The sequence below is a fragment of the Chiloscyllium plagiosum genome, unplaced genomic scaffold, assembly GCF_037043375.1.
Source record: "Chiloscyllium plagiosum isolate Xiang-an unplaced genomic scaffold, Cpla_swu_hap1 HiC_scaffold_11, whole genome shotgun sequence".
Taxonomy (NCBI): domain Eukaryota; kingdom Metazoa; phylum Chordata; class Chondrichthyes; order Orectolobiformes; family Hemiscylliidae; genus Chiloscyllium; species Chiloscyllium plagiosum.
Genome location: NW_028270149.1, coordinates 84,377,208 through 84,397,260, shown reverse-complemented (window position 1 = coordinate 84,397,260; position 20,053 = coordinate 84,377,208). Strand labels below are relative to the sequence as shown.

The 20,053-nt window shown below is 42.0% G+C and overlaps 1 protein-coding gene across 1 annotated transcript in view; it reads right to left on the bottom strand.

The window, feature by feature from the left end:
* Positions 1–8,290: 8,290 nt before the first annotated feature.
* Positions 8,291–20,053, bottom strand: part of LOC122557067 (interleukin-13 receptor subunit alpha-1-like) — a 29,474-nt gene continuing 17,711 nt past the window's right edge. Inside the window, exons 4-10 of the mRNA XM_043704338.2 lie at positions 18,490–18,610; positions 18,219–18,406; positions 15,139–15,290; positions 13,788–13,920; positions 11,506–11,608; positions 10,591–10,675; positions 8,291–9,849 (exon numbers count right to left, since the gene is read on the bottom strand). Of these exons, the coding sequence (XP_043560273.2) occupies positions 9,628–9,849; positions 10,591–10,675; positions 11,506–11,608; positions 13,788–13,920; positions 15,139–15,290; positions 18,219–18,406; positions 18,490–18,610 (1,004 nt within the window). The 3' untranslated portion in view covers positions 8,291–9,627. The remainder of the gene's footprint in view (positions 9,850–10,590; positions 10,676–11,505; positions 11,609–13,787; positions 13,921–15,138; positions 15,291–18,218; positions 18,407–18,489; positions 18,611–20,053) is intronic.

Here is a 20,053-nt window from a genome sequence, read left to right as displayed (position 1 = left end):
TGAAGCAGAAATTCTTTATTTAGCTGTCTTTATAAACAGGACAAGAAATTAAAGCTAAACAAAGAAACCACAATATTTACTTGGAATTAAGTCTGTAGTTCATATTTGCTGAGGAACTCCTTTATCTATCTCTGCCTCTTTCCAGGAGATCTCTTTTTTTCTAAAATGACACCCTTTCCCCCAGAGACAAACAACAAAGAAGAGAACAAAGAACATTACAGCACATTTGGCGCTCCAAGCCTGAGCTGACGGATTTGCCCTTCCATATTAAAATTGTCTTCACTTACAGGATCCGTATCCCTCTATTCATGTATTTGTCCAGGTGCTACTTCAACTCATAGAATCATAGATGTACAGCACAGAAACAGACCCTTCGGTCCAACCCGTCCATGCCGACCAGATATCTGATCAGCAGGGACAACTTGGACCGAAGGGTCTGTTTCCGTGCTGTACATCTATGATTCTATGACTCTAAGTAGCACCTGGACAAATACATGAATAGAGGGATACGGATCCTGTAAGTGAAGACAATTTTAGTATGGAAGGGCAAATCCGTCCGCTCAGGCTTGGAGCGCCGAATGTGCTTCTTTGTTGTTTGTTCTCTTCTTTATTGTTTGTCTCTGGAGGAAAGGGTGTCTGCTTCCACCACCTCCTCTGGCAGTGTGGTCCAGGCGCTCATCACCCTTTGCATGAAAAATGTGCCTCACACATCTCTTTTAAACTTCCCCTCCTGTACCTTGAACTTGTGTCCCCTAGTAATTGACCCCTCCATCCTGGGAAAAAAAACCTCATACTTTCCATCTACCCATGTCATTCAGAATCTTATAAACATTTTTCAGGTCACCCCTCAACCTTTGTGTTCCAGTGAAAACAATCCGGTACATCCAACCTTTCTTCATTGCTAAAATTCCCCCATTCCAGGCAACATCCTGGTAAACATTTTCTCTACCCTCTCCAAAGCTTCCACATCCCTTCTGGTAGTGTGGTTACCAGAATTGTATGCAATATTCCAAGTGTGGCCTAACTACAGCCCTATAAAACTGCATGATAACTTGACTACCCTTATACTCAATGACCCTTCCAATTAAGGCAAACATGCCATAGGTCTTTTTGACTACCTTATCTAATTGCGCTGCCACCTTCAGTGATCTTTGGGCCTGCACACCCAGAACCTCTGCATATAAATGCTCCAAGGGTTCTGCCATTCACTGTATAATTTCCACCTGTAGTTGACCTTTCAAAATGCATCACCTCACATTTGTCTGGATTAAACTTCATCTGCCATTTTACTGCACATGCCTTCAACTGATCTATATCCTGTGGTATCGTCTGACAATTCTCCTCACTATTCACAACATCACCAATCTTTGTATTGTCTACAAACTTACTAATTAGACCAGCTATGTCCAAATCATTTATGCGGATCATGCAGAGCTCTCAGCACTGATCCCTGTGGAACACTACTAGTCACAACCGAAAGCCATCTGAAAAGCATCATTCCACTGCTACCTTCTGCCTCCTAGGACTAAGCCAGTTCTGGAATTCATCTTGTCAGCTCACCCTTGATACCATGTGACTTCACCTTTTGTACCAGTCTGCCATGAGGGATCTTGTCAAAGGCTTTATATTGAAGTCCATGTAGATAATATTAGCTACTTTTCCCTCATCAATCATTTTCATCACCTCCTCAAAAAACTTGATCAAGTTAGTGAGGCACGACCACCCCGCACAAAACCATGCTATCTACCATTAATAAGTCCATTTGCCTCTAAATGCATATAGATCTTGTCCCTGAGAATCTTTTCCAATAACTTCCCTACCACTGAAGTGAGGCTCACAGGCCTGTAATTTCCAGGATTATCCCTGTTACCCTTCTTAAACAATGGGACAACATTGTTTATTCTCCAGTCCTCTGGGACCTCACCTGTGGCCAAAGAAGATACAAAGATGTCTGTCAATGCTCCAGCAATTTGTTCTCTTGCCTCCCTCAAAATTCTGGGATAGATCCCATCAGGTCCGGGGGACTTATTTACCTTAATACTTTTTAAGATGCACTTTTTTAATAGCAACTTGGCTTAGACATATGACACTCCCTTCCCTGAGTTTCATCCTCCACCAATTCATTCTCTTTGGTGAATACCGACACAAAGTACTTGTTTAGGGCCTTGTCTACTTCTTCTGGTTCAACACATACATTCCTTTCTTTGTCCTTGAGTGGGTCAACTCTTTCCCTGGCTACCCTCTTGCTTTTTATATATGTATGGAAAGCCATATATTAGACAGTCCACTCACCCTATCACCACCTACTGCATAGAATCAATTACCAAAACCATGCTCTCTATTTAACAGTTCCTCCTAATTTCACTCATGCAAATTCTGATTTCAATGTTTGGCGATGCCTACTAGACTGCGACTCTCCATTTAGTTGAAAGGGTTTGTCTCTAACGTATCTACTTTCCTTAATACTTTGAACCCAAGCATTGCAGGAAGAATGTTCTTCACTCCACCAGAGTAAGTACTCCCATCTTGTCTCTGATACATCACTCAGTCTTTCTCTACTCCTTTACCCACCTTCCACCAATGCACGACCACTCACACTGTTGGCTGCATCATCTTCCCTCAATTGGTGCCACCAACCCCATCTTCTGACACCACTAACATTGAATACACTGTTTGAGTCGGGACACCTCTCCATCTTCATGAAAAGAAATAACCCCATTCACCCGCTTTCATCTCCTTTAATACCTGCGTCTCTCTCATTCCAGTACAGCTCACAAAAGGTCATTGGCGATGGTGTGGTCATTGACGTTCAGCCCTCACTCCTTATGTGGTTTGACTGACTATTTCTAAGCCCCTCACTGGTATCTGTGGATACCCTTGACTTACCATGCTGGTCCCCCTTCCCAATCAAAGGTCATCTCCTTTGACTTGACTTACGACTGCTGACAATCATGTGCTTGCGCTAAACAGAATGGCAAGACTGCAATTCTGTCATTCTGCTAACTCTGGCTAAGGGGACAAAGTGTGAAAATGGCAAGGCAAGGTTCGGATGCGATGAGGAGCCAGGCAGAGTCAGAATAAATAAAGCAACAAGACAGTGAGTGAAGAGCCAGAAGATGTAATCAGTCCCAGTCCGTGAGCTGGGTATGTGTCTCTGAGAGCACAATGTCCCTGCTATAGCATTACAATTAGAATTCATAGTCACCGAATCATAGAATCCCTACTGTATGGAAACAGGCCCTTTGGCCCAACAAGTCCACACTAACCCTCTGAAGAGTAACCCACCCAGACCCATTTCCCTACCCCATATTTACCCCTGACTAATGCACGTAACCTATGCATCCCTGAACACTCTGGGCATTTTAGAATGGCCAATTCATCTAATCTGCACATTTTAGGATTGTGGGAGGAAACTGGAGTTCCTGGAGGAAACCTGTGCAGACACAGTGGCTCGGTGGTTAGCATGGCTGCCTCGCAGCGCCAGGGACCCTGGTTCGATTCTAGCCTCGGGTGACTGTATGCGTGGAGTTTGCACATTCTCCCTGTGCCTGGCTCCGGTTTCCTCGCACAGTCCAAAGATGTGCAATTCAGGTGATAGGTGCATTAGTAGGGAGTAGGGGAATTGGTCTGGGTGGGTTACTCTTCGGAGAGTCGGTGTGGACTTGTTGGGCCAAATGGCCTGTTTTCACACTGTAGGGAATCTAATCTAATCACACGGGGAGAATGTGCATACTCTACACAGACAATTACCCGATGCTAGAATCGTAATGGGGCTCACAGGCACTGTGAGGCAGCTGTGCTAACCACTGAAGCACCGTGTCACCATTGTGTAAGTGGATCAGAGTTGCCCATGAAGCGTTTTAAAGGCAGGTACATACAGGAGGCCACTGGTCATGGATGCTTGGTGTAAGTTGTTGGTGTCTATGGAGTGTGCCCTGAGATGTTGATGCCCAGTGTCCAACATAAAGGTCCTTTGGGGAAAGTGGCAAGCTGAATTCACCAGATGTTGGCATGTGTTGAGTTTTCTCCATGCCTAGCTAGTTTGGTGTTAACATTGAACATTTATGAGGCAAATTGAGCTATTAACAAGCTATTTAGTAAATGCCCCTGAATTAGCAGCTCGCAGCTACCCAAGTGAGAAAACTTGTCAAAAAAGCATAAAAGATGGAATGAGGTGCTGCCAATGTCATGATTGGCCTTGCCAGATTCCACTATGAATCCTGACATATCCCAAGCTGCTCAGATCCCAAGGAGACGCCACCCCATTGTTTTTCCTGTTAAAAGTTAAAAAAATAACCTGGATTTGGATATAAGAAATACCATATTAAAGTTTGTTGAACTTGAAAAGTCGAGTACAAGAGTTCAGGAGGACATGAGTGGATTCGTGAAAATCCTGGACTTCCCTTCCTAAGAGCATTGTGCGTCAGCATAAAGCACGTGGAGAACAGTGGTTCAAGAAGGCAGCTCACCACCACCTTCTCAAGGGCAATTAGGGATGGGCAATAAATGCTGGCCCAGCCAGTGATGCCAATGTCCCATGAGTGAATTAAAAAAATATAAAGGCAGTGATGTTCACTACAATTGTACAGGACATTGGTGAGACTGCATCTGGAATACTACATACAGTTTTGGCCTTCTTATTTAAGAATTACATTAAAACAATTCAGAAAAGGTTCACTTGATGGATTCCGGGTGTTCTATGAGGAAAAGTGGAACAGGCTGAGCCTGCATCCTTTGTAGATTAGAAGAACAGAAGACATATTGATACATATACCAGCTTGAGAGGGCTTGACAGGTTGGATACTAAAATGATGTTGCCTTCTGTAGGAAAGACTAGAGCTAAAAAAACATGGTTTGATAGGACAGGGCTTCCCATTTAAAATGCAGATGAGGAAATCTTTTTCTTTACTCAGAGAGCTACAAGTCCTTAGATCACACTTCCTGGGGCTCATAGTGGAACCAGTTTCAATGAAGTTTTGAAGTGGAGTTTCATAAGTTCCTTTTTTGAAAGGCAAACTTTTATTCTTAATCTTGTTAACTGGTTTTTCATCCTTTCTGCCTCTTTTGTCTCCATCTCTCATCTTCTCTTTAGGAGGCATGTTTCCACTTCAAGATGCAGGAGTCAAAAAGATTCTCAAGTGACAGAGAAGTGGAAGTGGTTGAGAATGTGGAGCAGAAGCTCCAATCAGATCAGCTATGATCCTAATGAACTGCGGATCAGACTTAGAGGGATGAAAACCGACTTCTAATTATTATGCAGCCCATTCCCCTTTGTTACAGTGCTCCTGATAAAAGTATTGTACTGAGCTCTCTTTGCTTGTCTCAGAAGCTGATTACTCCCAAAACCAATAAATTAGATCAACCTCAGGTTTTTCTCTGCGTTTGATTATTCAGGGCTCCCTGTTTCCACCACTACGCTCCGATGTGAAGGAGCTGTTATTTTAATGACGCTGTGACTTATCTTCACCATGCTCAGTATGAACTGTAGCTCAGTGATAACACTTTCACTGTTCAGTTCAAAGGTTGTGCATCGAAAACACAGGGCAGCTGCTGAAGGTGCTGGGTTTCAGATTGTGAAGTTAAACTCAGGTCTTTCCTATCCTCTGTGGCAGATATTAAAGATGACTTGGCATAACCTTGAAGAGAAGCAGGGGGATTTTCCAATGAGTCTTTGTTTAATCTGAAGTGCCCTGGGGTCTTTTTATTATGTCAAAGGCACCACATAAATGCAAGTTGTTGTTGTTGTATCCTGGCCAATGTTTATCCAGATTATTTGGTCATGATTACACTTCCAATTATAAGATCTTGCAATGTAAAAAGAAATGACTGGGCTATTTTCCTACACATTATAAATGTACTTCAGAAAATAGCTTCACCATTTGTAAAACCTTGAAGTCATGAAAGATGTTATGGAAGTACGTGTGTATGCTGATTTTTATTGCTGTCAACACTAAGCCAGTACCTTTTTGAAGTTTGCAAATGATCCATCAAGGCATTTCTTTGGGAATGCAATTGAGGAAAATCTTACACTTTTTAAAAATTCTGAAATAAAAAGATCCTATTGATGTTTCCAAAACAAGAGATACTAAAACAAATCTTTCTCTAATTCCTGCCGTGAGGATCCGTTAATTTAAAAATCTCAGACAGAAGGAATCCTAATTGATGCTAATCTGCATTAGACCTTAATCCAGTGTATGAGACTCACTAGGGTTTGTGTTACAGTAAGTGATGCAATGTGGAAATAAAGTAGACGTCAATCTTGCAAGGAACGTAGTGCTTGCTGATTCAGTTTTGAATCACAGGGTTTAATCACAATTAAAGAATCGACTATTTCAGTTACTTTGATCAAGTGACTCTTGCTTCCTGTTCAAGCAGTAACGCCAGCCAAACATTCACACAAAGTCAGGAAGACCTCAAGCTTGGAGTAAAAACACAGCTGCTGAAAAATTCCAACCTTCAAAAATTGGCTGATATCCCTCACCATAACCACTTGAACAAAAATAAATGATCATGCTTCTATTGTGGGAGCATCATATGCACAAATAGGCTGTAATTAGTTGAGTTTTTTAAAGTAGGCCAGCATTTATTGCCCATCTGAGAAGGCAGTTAAGCAATACATTGGCCAGACAAGGTTTAGATGGCAGCTTCTTTCCCTAAATGCCATTAGTGGTGTTTTTCTGACAATTGACAATAGCTTCATGGTCATCATTAGACTCTTTAATCCAGATTTTTATTGAATTCAAATTCTGCCATGGATGTGGACTTGGGTCCCCAGAATGTTACCTGGATCTCTGGATATGCTGTCACCTCGTGGTATTGTACAGCGCTCTGCAGGTTTCTAGAGAGGACCTCTTCTCTCTTTCCAAACCAAGTGGCACCATGAGGGGTGGGTGGTGTAGTGGTCATTCATAATCCAGAGGCCGAATCGAATACACTAAGGATGGGGGGTGCGGAGTTCGAATCCCAGCACAGAAGTTGGCGAAAATTAAATTAAATTAAAATTAAATTTAAATAATAGCTTGGAGGCTGAAAGCTGATTTCAGTAATCAATATGGCAAAACTGTTAAAAATTGCTGTAAAACCTCCCTGCCCTAGGAAAGGAAATCTGCCATCCCTGCACAGTCTGGCCTACATGTGACTTTAGATCCATAGCAATGTGGTTGGCTCATAACTGCCCTCTGAAGAGTTCTGGCAAGACTCTTGGTTCAAGGGACAATTTGGGAAGGGGAACAAACGTTGCCCTTTCTAATGTTCCCATGAACAAACTACTTTTATCTCCAAAAAGTGAGGCACATGAAGCATATCTTAGTTTCTTTTCCTGGAACAAGTCCTCAGTGAATATATACCAATTTGTATCATGTATTGTCGGTTAGAAGATACTGTCACTCTGACCACAGGTATATTGGGAAAGATTTACAAGTTGATAATCAACCTGTTTGGTCACCTCATGAATATTCCTTTCATGACCATCAAGCTATTGAGAAGAATCCTGAGCTCCTCATGACTTCCTTCTGGGGTTGGAAAGACACCATATAAATATAAGTCATTTTTCTTCCCAGTTCAATAGAATCCCAGGTGTTTGGGAATGAAAATAATCAAACATAATAAAATTTTTATTGAAGGTTTGACAATTTCACATCATATACACAAGTAAACATTTCTCCTTAAGAGAAGAAAGACTGGAATGTATATGTACAATGATTCTCCGCCATTTGGAAGATGGGTTTATAGAAAATCGTGAGAAGTGTTATCACTAAGTAAGAGGTTATCTGCAAAACAACATGCCCAAAGAAAATGCATCAAAGAAAAATCAGCACACAAACACAACTGTGGTGGTTCCTCTAGAGAGGGCACAAAGTCAGTTAAAAATTGAGTACAGAATTAGAAAATGCCTTTCCAAAGTTGAAGTAAACAGCTGTAAAGGTAGAGCAGGAATGACCTTTGTTGAAGGAGCTTTCAAACTTGAAAACCAAACTGGGTTTCTCTCTCCATAGATGCTGCCTGAGTTGCTGAGCGCTTCCAGCAAAATTTGTTTTTATTTCACACTTCTGCAACTCTATGTTGTTGTGTTTCGATGAAGGGTACCTGACTCAGACAGAAATTTATCTTTCATTCTGACTGTTATTTAAATACCCCTCGCTCTGCTCTCAAACTGGAACCTCTGAAATTACTGCTGAGAGTGTGTTGCTGGAAAAGCACAGCAGGCCAGGCAGCATCTGAGGACCGGGAAAATCAACGTTTCGGGCTGGAGCCCTTCATTTCCTGATGAAGGGCTCCGGCCTGAAACGTCAATTTTCCTGTCCCTTGGATGCTGCTTGACCTGCTGTGCTTTTCCAGCAACACACTCTCAACTCTGATCTCCAGCATCTGCAGACCTCACTGTCTCCCTCTGAAAGTATGGTCCATCATTCCTTCTGCCATTCCACCACTCAGAAACAACTGATGTTTTTTTAACAAAGCTTGCAAATTCTACAATTGAACCAGTGTACACCAATTTTAGTGCTTATAAAGTGCTCACTGGGATACTGCAGTGAATCACAGGAAAGTTATCAATGACACATCATGATTGAACTTTGTGCATTCTGTTTCAGTCTGCTGCACTGTTTCTTTTGCATTGTTGAATTAACAGAAGCCTGGACTTCTCTATCCGCGAGATTCCGGTTTGGAAAATGGTTACTGTGAAGCAGCTGTTTGTAATCTGGCAACTTTTCATCCAAATACTCTTATAAACAACATTTCGGGCCTCTCACCACAAGTTCAGAGGTTCAAAATTCAGTTTATGCACCAAAGGAAACACAATTTATATTGGTTAGTCTCTATCAGCCAAGATTGAAAATCTTTAATGATATTTATCCTCCAATGTTCAAATACATGTGGATGCATCTGGCAGAGAGACAGAGAGCGCGAGAGAGAGAAAAAGAGGGATTGAGAGAAAAAGAGAGATAGTTTGAGTGTGTGCATGTGTATATATACACACGCATGCGAATGCTTTTATGTACCTGGTGTACATTTGTCGAAGTATGAGTTTGCTGCATGCTTTTGTCTGCTGTGCACACATGTGTCTGCTGCATGTTCATGGTGACCAGTTCCTTGATTTCAATCTAATAAATAACAGAGATTGATAGTTAATGACCAGGTAAGGTGTTGCATGTTTGGAAATGCTCTCTTGCGAAAAGGCTGGTATTGACAGGCCTTGACACAAAGTCAGTGGTTCGTGCTTGATGGGTCGGCGCTTGGCATCTCCCCAACATACAGATAGTTATCAAACAGTAAGCCAGCGCTCAATGCTAGGCACTGTACAAGCTGACCAGTACACTGCTGACCAGTTCACTGACTGGGAACCACCTGTACAGTACGAGGAAAGAAACATATCACAATTTCATGAACACGAGCTAAGTGGACTGAACCTGTAGTGGTCTCTATCGAATGTCACAGCAGTTAATTAGATGCAGATATGACGCAAAATACCCTAAATCTGACAGCTTGGTCATTCATTCTTGGAATCCACTGACAGGGTGCTGTCCTGAGCAGTCTATGCATTGTTGCGAAAGAGAATTTTCTATTTGTGCACGAATAATGTTATGGGTCTTGACCCATTAAACAACACAACATGGGAAAACGTTCCATTCAAGACATCACCAGGTTAAGATGTACACTGTCATTATCCAGAAGACTAGCCTCATCCACAAATGTAATGGATGTTTCCTCCTCTTCCGATGTCTTGGTCTCACCCGGTTTTGCTTCTTTCTCCGCAGAGGTCACTCTCAGTTGCTCGACATTTGTCACCTTGCAGGTTATTTCTTCTTCTGCCTTGAAAATCAGGCTTTCCTTTGGTTGCTTACTCCACACCTGACAAAGCAAAACAAACCTCAGCTCAGTAACCTCTTTTCCTGTTTCATCGCGAGGCTTATTTCAATTAATTCCCAGGATATGGGCCTCACAGGGTGGATCAGCATTGATTTCCCTTCCCGAATTGCTCTTGAGAAAAGTGAGGTGGTGTTGCCTTCTTGAACCACTGCCATCCACGGTATTATTTTGTCTGACCTCTAAAAACCGAGAATGACATGAGTTTGTGAAACAAACAATGGTCAAAAGTAACAAGGTCAGCCAGGTGGACCTCACCGAATGAGTTCCCTGACTGGAGTTATTAATCTTGTCTAATCATGAGTCCTGGCTGACAGATAAAAATAGAAGTGTCGGAGGTTCCGTTCACTCGGAGCTGGCTCAGAGACCAGGATCAGTGTCAAGGACTCTCCACGAGTAAACAAAGGCTGACTTGGAGGCCGAATACTGGCCTCTGTGGAGTTATTTCAGGTGGTTCTAATATCTAAATTTGAAAAAGAAAGGCTTGCATTTATATAGCTCCTTTCCAAACCAGAAGGTCTCCCAAAGGCTTCGCAGCCAGTGAAGCACTTTTGAAATGTAGTCAAATGTCAAGGGCAAACTGGGACACTCACCACTTCCTACCTTTGTACTTCAGCCCTCAGGAAATCTTTGCATTTTCTGATTCAGATCTCCTCTACATGTATGACTCTAATTTCCATTCCCATGGCGCAGTTAGAGAATGAAAGCAACCTATTGTTAACTTACCACATCGTCTCCATTGGAGTCACTAAACATGCCTTTAAAAAGCTTTCCTGGATCAGGGATGGGTGGCAAGATCAAGATCTGAAGCCTTAAAACAAAACAAGAAAAAAATAATTCACGGAATGGGAAGCGAGGCAGTCATCGCACAGAGAAAGTCTCACACCAATCAAATCCACTTCAGTCATACAAGAGGACACAGCTAATGGTTAATTAATGGAATAAATTCATTTAGATGATTTTGTTTAACTGGTCCAAATCAGAATTATGGAAACTACAGTCCAGAATAAGACACAGGACAAGGATAATCAACCTCTTGTCTTGTGATCTATCCCTGCCTTGCATTTGCCTTCCCCTCATTTTCTTTGCCTACCTTCCAACAGTACTCTAGTATCCACAACTATTCTAGAGTCAAGAATTCCACATTTCAGTGTGAATGCAAGCGTTCTTTCCCTTCTGAACAGTCATTCTCTAACTTAAAAATTGCTCTCTCAAGGAAATAGATGACCTGATGCACCCCACCAAATCCTAACTGCAGTTTCAACACTTTGACCAAATCTCACCTCAACTTTCTTCACTCATGGATGGATTAATGCAATCTATCTTCATAATTGGACTCACTGCTATCTGGTCTAACCTTTTTCCCTTCTGGTACTCCTCTAAACTTAGGCTCTTTACTATGTCCTCTACGTTCTCACTTTCCAATTAGCCACTCAACAGCCAGTTAGGCTTCACATCAGAGATGCCAAGCCTGCCTTCTTAATCACTATGAAATAGCTCCCCTTATCAGCACACATCTTATTAATGCCAAGTATTTTGTTCATCTGCACCAAGAGATTTTTGTCTGTTCTTGCAATATGGATCGATATTTTACAAGCAAGTTAAAGAGATGTTTTCGAAACCAGGACAGAAAGCTCTTACTGTTTCAAGTAGGTAAGGAGTGTGATTGCAGAGGCTGCCACCAGGATGGGAACAATGATGAGTAAAGCAACTTTCCAATTCCAACCTGGCCCAATGTCTTCTCCTGTGAGGAATATCACAATTTTATTCATGGAGAGATAAAAGACCAAGTCCTGTCATCAAAATTATATGATTCACATTATTAGATATTTAGAGTCAGAGTCATACAGCCTGGAAACTTATCCATGTGGACCAAGTTTCCCAAACTAAATGAGTCCTATTTGCCTACATTTGGCCCATATCCCTCTAAACCTTACCTATTCATGTACTTATCCAAATGTCCTTTAAATGTAGTAACTGAACCTGCACCTACCACTTCGTCTGGCAGTACATTCACACATGACCCACTCTGTGTGGAAAGGTTGCCCCTCAGATCCCTTTTAAATCTTTCTCTGCCCACCTTAAAAATATGTGCTTTAGTTTTGAACTCCCCTATCCTCGGGAAAAAAACCTTGACTATTCGCCATATCTATGCCCTTCATGATTTTAGAAACCTCTTTAACATCACCCCTCAGCCTCCAATGGTTCAGGAAAAAAAAGCGCCCAGCCTATTCAGCCTGGTAACATCCTGGTAAATCCTTTCTGCACCATATCCAATTTAATAACATCTTTCCTATAGCAGGGTGTCCAGAATTGTATGCAGTACTTCAAAGGTTGCCTCACCAACATCCTGTAAAGTCGTTAACATGTTGTCCTAATTCCTCCCAATGATCTGAGCAATGAAGGGAAAAAGTGAGGACTGCAGATGCTGGAGATCAGAGCTGAAAAATGTGTTGCTGGAAAAGCGCAGCAGGTCAGGCAGCACCAAAGGAGCAGGAGAATCGACGTTATGCCCAAAACGTCGATTCTCCTGCTCCTTTGATGCTGCCTGACCTGCTGCGCTTTTCCAGCAACACATTTTTCAGCTCTGAGCAATGAAGGCACATTTAATTAAACTCCATTGCCACTCCTCGGCCCATAAACCCAATTGTTCAAGATCTCTTTGTAATCTTAGGTAGCCTTCCTCACAGTCTACTATACCATCAACTCAATAATAAATTTTTAAACCACAATAAACCGAGACCCAGGGATGAGGGGATGGGGTGTGTCTGGGTAAAAGGTTTGGTGCAGACTCAATGGGCTAAATGGCCTCGTTCTGCACTATAGAAATTCTCTGAAAGTAGCACTCCTATTGGTGGTAGGCGAAACGGGTGTTCACAATTCCAAAATGGTGGAGCAGGAAGAGCAGGGACATTTGCAAACATGACTGCGCTTTGCCAAATGGGATTGGGTTTCTCTCTACGTGGCCACTGCATTTGTCAGATCTATTTAAAATAATGGGTAAGTAAGGTAAAAAGGATTTTCTGCAGTACCTGATTCACCTTGTGGTGAGCTTACTCAGCATCACACAGCACTAACAGATCGGAAGCATCGTTCCTCAGTGTTATTTATTAAAAGGGCTGGAGCAGAGCTATAGTATTATCAAGTCAGATTGTTGAATGGCCATGATTTTGAGAAGCTCAGTTTGACTGCTGAGAGGTTAGGCCTGATGATATTGGTCACTCAAATCATTGGTAACTCCCTGGAAAGTCTGCCATTCAGCTTGGAGTAGGGAGGGGAGCAGCAATAAAGGCAGAAGAGAGAGAGCAGGTCATCTGAGGCTCTATAGAGAGGTCCCACTCCAACAGGAACCCATCTTAGATACCTTCCCTTCATTAAGCAACCTCTACCTGAGCTCAATAATCTACTGCAATCCCAAATCCCACCTCATACCAGAGTATAGACAGTACTCCGCTGTGCTGGAGACATCAGTAGCGTCTTCCAGTTTGCAGTGGGGCACAGCATCAGGGAGCTCACGGAATCTTATACTGGGAGTAATTTGCACACACAGACAAACGGACGCAGGAGAAGGAAGAACTAGGCTTCACCCACAATGCAGGTTTAAGACGTAGAGCACCTTCCATAACTACAATACCTCCAAAGGCACATAACAGCCAGTCAAGTAGTTTTATAATGTAGTCACTGCTGTATTATAGGAGTCAGAAAAGTCCAACTTATACACAGCACTTTCAAAGAGTAACGTGATAATGAGAAGATTCCTGCACTGTTGATTAAGGGATGTATATTGATCAAGACCCTTGGGATAATTTCTTTGCTTTCCTTCAAAATGGTACAATCCAACTGACAAGTTTGATTTTCAGTTTCTAAGTTTACATTTGCTCTCTTGAAGTCAGGTACTGGATATTTGGCAATGTTTCTCTTACCGAACAATTCCTCTTCACTCCATTCACTCCAGATTCCGTTGTCTCCGCAAGTGATGGTGTACATGGCCTGTACCTGCACTACATTCTGAACATTCGGGTCTGCGCCTGGAATAATCATTTCTGGGTTGACGGACTTGAAGGAAGAAAGCATCAGACGGTGATTAACAAAAAGAGAAGGCATGTGTTAATTCTATAAATAATGTGCATGAAAGATGGAGGGCAGTCTGGGCCTCCCATCAGACAATAAATGGAATCCATCTGAATAATGGTCAGTGAGGTACATGAGACTTTGGAATGGGAGGGGGGGGGGGGGTGGTGGTGTTGCTAAAAGGACAATGTTGAGACTAATATTGAGATAATCTTGTCACTTCATAAATTAATATTGTGACTCCACATGGAATATTGCGTAGAGTCCTGGTCATCATGGTACAAAGGCTTTTCAAAGAATTGAGGGAGAGAAATGTAAGGAGCAATGCTGAACACTGGCTATGACTTCACTGGAAGAGAAGGGTAAGAGGTGATTATGAAATGCTGCCATAAGCATTCACCTTCTCCAGAACAATCGAACCACAGAAAATAATTTGTATCTAAAAGGACTTGGTAAATGGAAATATTTGCATTTGAAGTGGTTAAGCTCATATTCTTCTGGGTGCAGGCCCACTGAGTTGACCTACTGGTCTCTTTCAGCCTACATTTGGGGAGGATGACTACAGAATGGTGATGCCTACCTTCCCCCAAGAGGCAGGTAGGTTCTTCGGTCAATTAAAGTGCCAATTGAAGCCCATCATCACACCCCATCTGGATTTCCCCCACGTCCTGGCAGTTCCCCAGCCAGAATGATGGTGGCCTGCCTTTGTGGGAGAGCGAGAGGCACAGATGAATTGTTAACCTGCGAACCCTTCAATTCATCTGCAGCATGGTGGTAAGCGTGGGAGAGTTTCCCAGTCATAGAATCCCTGCAGTGTGGAAACAGGCTATAGGGCCCAAAACGTCCCCAAGGACCCTCCCAGACCCATTCCCCTATCGTATCCTTATAACCCTGCATTGTCCATGGTCTATCCACCTAACCTGCACATCTTTGGACAGTGGGAAGAAACCGGAGCACCCAGAGGAAACCCTTGCAGACACTGGGAGAATGTGCAAACTCCACGCAGGCAGTCACCCAATGTTGGAATTAAACCTGGGTCTCTGACATTGTGAGGCAGCTGTGCTGACCACTGAGCTACCGGCTGCTCTAGTTAGAACCCTCTGATAGCTGTTTTGCCTCAACAGCCTCATGTTAAAAATCTCGCCATGTGGGACCTTCCCATGAGCAGATAATCAGTTACATCTTGATGACAGAGATACTCACCTCATAGACAATCCAATCACTTCTCATCGTGTTGCTCTTTCGTATTCTATATATCACGCATTTTTGGTTCCAGTGAGCTGCGGGATTCCAGCTGATACGAAACACTTTGTCCGTCTTAGAAATATTGATTCCCCAAGGAGGAGACAGTTGCACTAGAAGGGGGTGGAACATATCACATTATGAGGGTCAATGTTGTTCAGTAAACATGAGCAGAACTGGATAACGTCATTATAACAGAAGACTCCACTAACTGAGCTACTGCTTCAAGTGAGGTCAGATTTGGATATGATTTGCTGGTTTGGAAATAGCACTGTTCAATTCATATAAATCGGTCACCTTGAAGAGAGTCCACACAGGTGAGTAACAAAAAGAGAAGGCATGTGTTAATTCTATAAATAATGTGCATGAAAGATGGAGGGCAGTCTGGGACAGACAATAAATGGAATCCATCTGAATAATGGTCAGTGAGGTACATGAGACTTTGGAATGGGGGGCGCGGTGCAGCAACAAACAGCACCAGTTAATGTCATTTGGCCATTAATTCTTGGTTACTTACCACCAGCAAGCACTGGTGACAGTCTGCCTCTGGCAGGATATTTTACCTGATAATGGCAATGTTTATTATCTCCTGTAACACAAGAAGAATCCAACTGATGTTTATTACTGCTATTACGTACAAACATTACAATCCTCAGGTGCACAAGGGTCAGGGCTAATATTGAGCTATCGGGTTGTGTGGAACTGAGTAGAGTGTCATCAAGTGATCTGAGCAGAGATGGAGTATGATATCTTTGTTTTCTCATATCACATGCTGTGATGCAGAAAAGATGTCATGACTATATCTCTTAAAAGATACTTTGATATATATATTTTTTTAGACACTCGTTTTTTTTCTCTCTCCTTTTTTAACCCCCACACTACCGCCTAACTGCGGTAGTGCTTATTTTTTCCCCAGCACCCATGGTGTGTGTGTGCAGGTGTGAGAAAAAGGTACTTTGATATATTATGTCTCTTAAAGGTGTACTTATTAAGACAATGAGATGTAACACAATTAACCTCATTAAGACAAAGAGATGTAACACAACAGACACATGCTCATTGCACACAATGTTTGACGTTCCACTGATTGGGAACGCCTCAGCTCATAACTTGTGTCTCAGACACAGCCCTATCAGCCAAATTCGATTTTGTTACTTATGATCAGGGTATGGGAAGGTGGACGTTTACTGACCATCATTTGCTACCCTTAGATGATAGTGGTGGATCTTTTTTGTAAAGGTTTTAATCTAACTGAGTTCCCTGCTGTGCCATTTCAGAGGCCCTCAACCATTCGATGTTAGATTGAAGTCACATTGGCCAGATCAGCTCTGGAATGGCCTTTCACAACCAGCATTCGAGAATTAGTTACATTGACCATTTGATGGAATCATGGTTGTTTTTACTCTCTTTAAATGCATATTTTGGATCTGTAGTTCAGAAACGTGATCAACACAACAATCTTGTACTGTTGTACAATGCCCTTTAAGAGCCAGTGGCTAGAATGATTCCATGGCAATATTCAATAGGAAGAAGAGTTACACACACACACACACACACGCACGCACGCACGCACACACACACACACACACCCCGGTATATACATATATATCCCACGAGCAAAATCTGGTCATTATTTTATGGCAGTTCATTGCAGGTCAGGTGAATTGGCCATGCTAAATTGCCCATAGTGTTAGGTGCATTAGTAAGAGGGAAATGGGTCAGGGTGGGTTACTCTTTGGAGAGTCAGTGTGGAGTTGTTGGGCCGAAGGGCCTATTTCCACACTGTAGAGAATCTAATCTAATCTCACAATCATGCAATAGTCAATTGAACTGCTCAAATATCTACATTGCAACTATGGCTAATTTAATTACTTCTTAAGTGTAAGTGCTTTGGGACATCCTGAGGTTGTGTAATTTACTACACAAATGCAAATCTTTATAATGGGAATGATGTGGTAATCCTGTGTGATGTTGTTTGGTTGCCTAGAGCATTCCCATCCAAAGTCCCAGTTCTCAGGCATTTATAGGTATCCTAAAGTAGCAGTGGGTGATAGTTCCAAGAATCAACATTAGCCTAAATGTAAAGGTCACCTGACTTCTCATTTTTTAATTTACTCACAGGATGTGGGTGTTACTGGCTAGATCAGAATTTATAATACTAAGGGTCAACCACATTGTGTGTGGAGACACACGTAGACCAGATCAGGTAAGGGTGATAGATAGATTTCTCGAAAGATCATGAGTAAACCAGATGGGTATACCTGTGTGAGAATGTTTAAGCATTAACTCCGCCTCATTATCAATTTCCAGTTTGAGAGACTGGTAAAAGAATAATTGTCAATAACATATGTATTTCAACTGATTCATCCTCGAAATGGTATTTGCATGTTAAAACCTCAACTCATTACAATGGAATTAATGTTTCTCACTGGATTAGACGCCAACCAGATGATTTTGCAACAGTGAAAACATTTATTTGTATAAATTGCACTGCTGAGCACAATCTGCTACTTGAGGTACGTTTTTTTCTGAAGTCTTGGCATTCAACAGTGGAGTGCTGGGAGAGAAAGGGCATCAATGGTGCAGATTAAGTGACTGGAATCTAAGAATGGCAGAACAATGGTGTGTCTGAATGCCAAACTGGAAGGAACAGACAGTCCCACTGGAGTGGGGAAGGGGAAAGCGGACACAGATGTTGTAAATGTTGCTGTAAAACATCAACATTTCTGGCCTGCTGACTAGCTGTAAAGTTGCAGAGATCATTTGCTTGCTGTTGATGACAGTGACTCACGGGTAGGACTGCCAACTGAATTTAAGCTGAACCTTCAGTACAATGCATAAGGAGTGCTGCACCATTGGAGAGGCAGTGCTGAGGGAGCACCACACTGTCAGAGCTGCTGCTGTCATATATTTGAGCTATAGATTAAAAACCTGCACCAGACATGTCTCAGTTATTAATTGCTGGTGCAAAAGGACAGTCACTAAGTAATCCAGTCTCATACTACTGATGTGGATTTGATGACAGTAGATTTGTAACTTACCGAAACTAGCTGTTTCTAGATTGTAGAAGAACGGCTTTATCGTTGCGTGAGCACTTTGTCCCATGACACAAATGTTTAAGTCCTGTTCATCATTGAACTGATCATGTTGAAGATGGCAACCAGCGTCCAACCTGCCATCTTTTGGTAAGTAACGGGTACAGTTCTGAATGGCATCCATACCCTTTTGCCTGCATGATCACAAAGCATATTTAGTCTGCATGCATACCAGGTAAACTTATCCTCACCATTTAAAGATTCAATGCTCCCTTACCAGTAATTTAAGTGATAGACTGTGTCAGCTGGTATTTTACTTCCAATGTCCCAAGTGCAATTTATATATTCAAAATTGTAGTAAATACATCTGAAGTTCCTGACAGCAGTGTTGGCATCTCCTACAAGAGGAAAACAACAGGAAAGAGGTCAAGGAGACATCAGAGGAATAGTAACAGAATACAAAATTCACCAAGAGCACAGCCATCCCTGGTCTCCCTTGTGCTTTCATTTGAAACATCATTTCTTGTACGTTTAGCAAACTCTCAGAACCCAGCTCTGCCATTAATGAACTTCTAACCAAAAAAACAAACGTTAGGCCAGGAACCTAGGTTTTTTTGAAACTGGAGGCCTAAAACCTAAAAGTCATTCGCTGATTTCTAACAGCCCTCAGCAATTTGCGTACAGTAACAATGACATGTCCTTGCCATAGTGGGGTACTCTGGCCAGGTTATCAATTAAAAAGTGGATCGGAACTTCTGACCCTTCACTTTCTATGAGCAACACCCGATCTGGCTTTGAGTATAGAGGGGACTAATGTGCTGTACTCAAATTGAAAAAAGGGGGAATGCCACATTAAATTTAGTAATGAATAATGAAGCTGATTTAGTTAAGAACCTAACATTGCCTGAACATTCATCCGATAGTGATCCAAATTTGTTCATGCTCAACTTCGCACTCAAAAGGGAGGAACATGAAACAGCTGCTAAGGTTCTCAATTTAGGTAGTATTCGGGTTTGTCATTCTCTGTTCTTCAACTTCACTTCCCCTTTTCACTTTGGAAGCATGCTGCTTGACTGTGAAAAAGGATAAGCTAATCATTATTTAACATGATATCATTCACATTTCATCACTAAATACCCGCTAGGTCATGTCTTTAATTGTTCTCTTTGAAGGTTGACAAAGCAATTTTTGGATCCAAAATCTGTGTTATTGGAAGTAGTCTGTATAATATTTTGAAATGGTTAGGATGCTGGTGAAATTACAGACCGACTTTGGACTTGCTTGATCTTTTAACATGGACTTTGGCCATGGTACCATAATGCCAGTAAATATTGGTACTCGCCCTTTTGAAGTGTAATGTATGAAAATTTGCAGAAGGAAGCAGATGAAATCATGAGCCTGGAGTTGGATTTAATCTTGTCAAAGAAAAACCAGTGAACACAAGAGGTGGTTGGGTATCACAAACAAACAAACCACACAACGTTACAATACCACTGTTCAACTCTTTTTAAAGATTAGAACATAGAACTGTACAGCACAGTAATGGCTCAGGATGTTGTGCTGAATATGACACCAAATGAAACTGATCCCTTCTGCCTGCGCTTGGTCCATATCCCTCCATTCCTTGCATATGCCTATTTAAAAGTTCCTTAAGTGCCCTTATAATATTTCCTCAACCACCACCTCGCCAATGCATTCCAGACTCCTACCACACTCTGGAAAAAATTTGTCCTTTGAACTTTCTCCTCTCACCTTAAATGCATGCCCCCTAATATTAGACATTTCAATTCTGGCAAAAGGGTTCTGGCCATCAACCCTATCTATGCACCCCAAATTTTTTA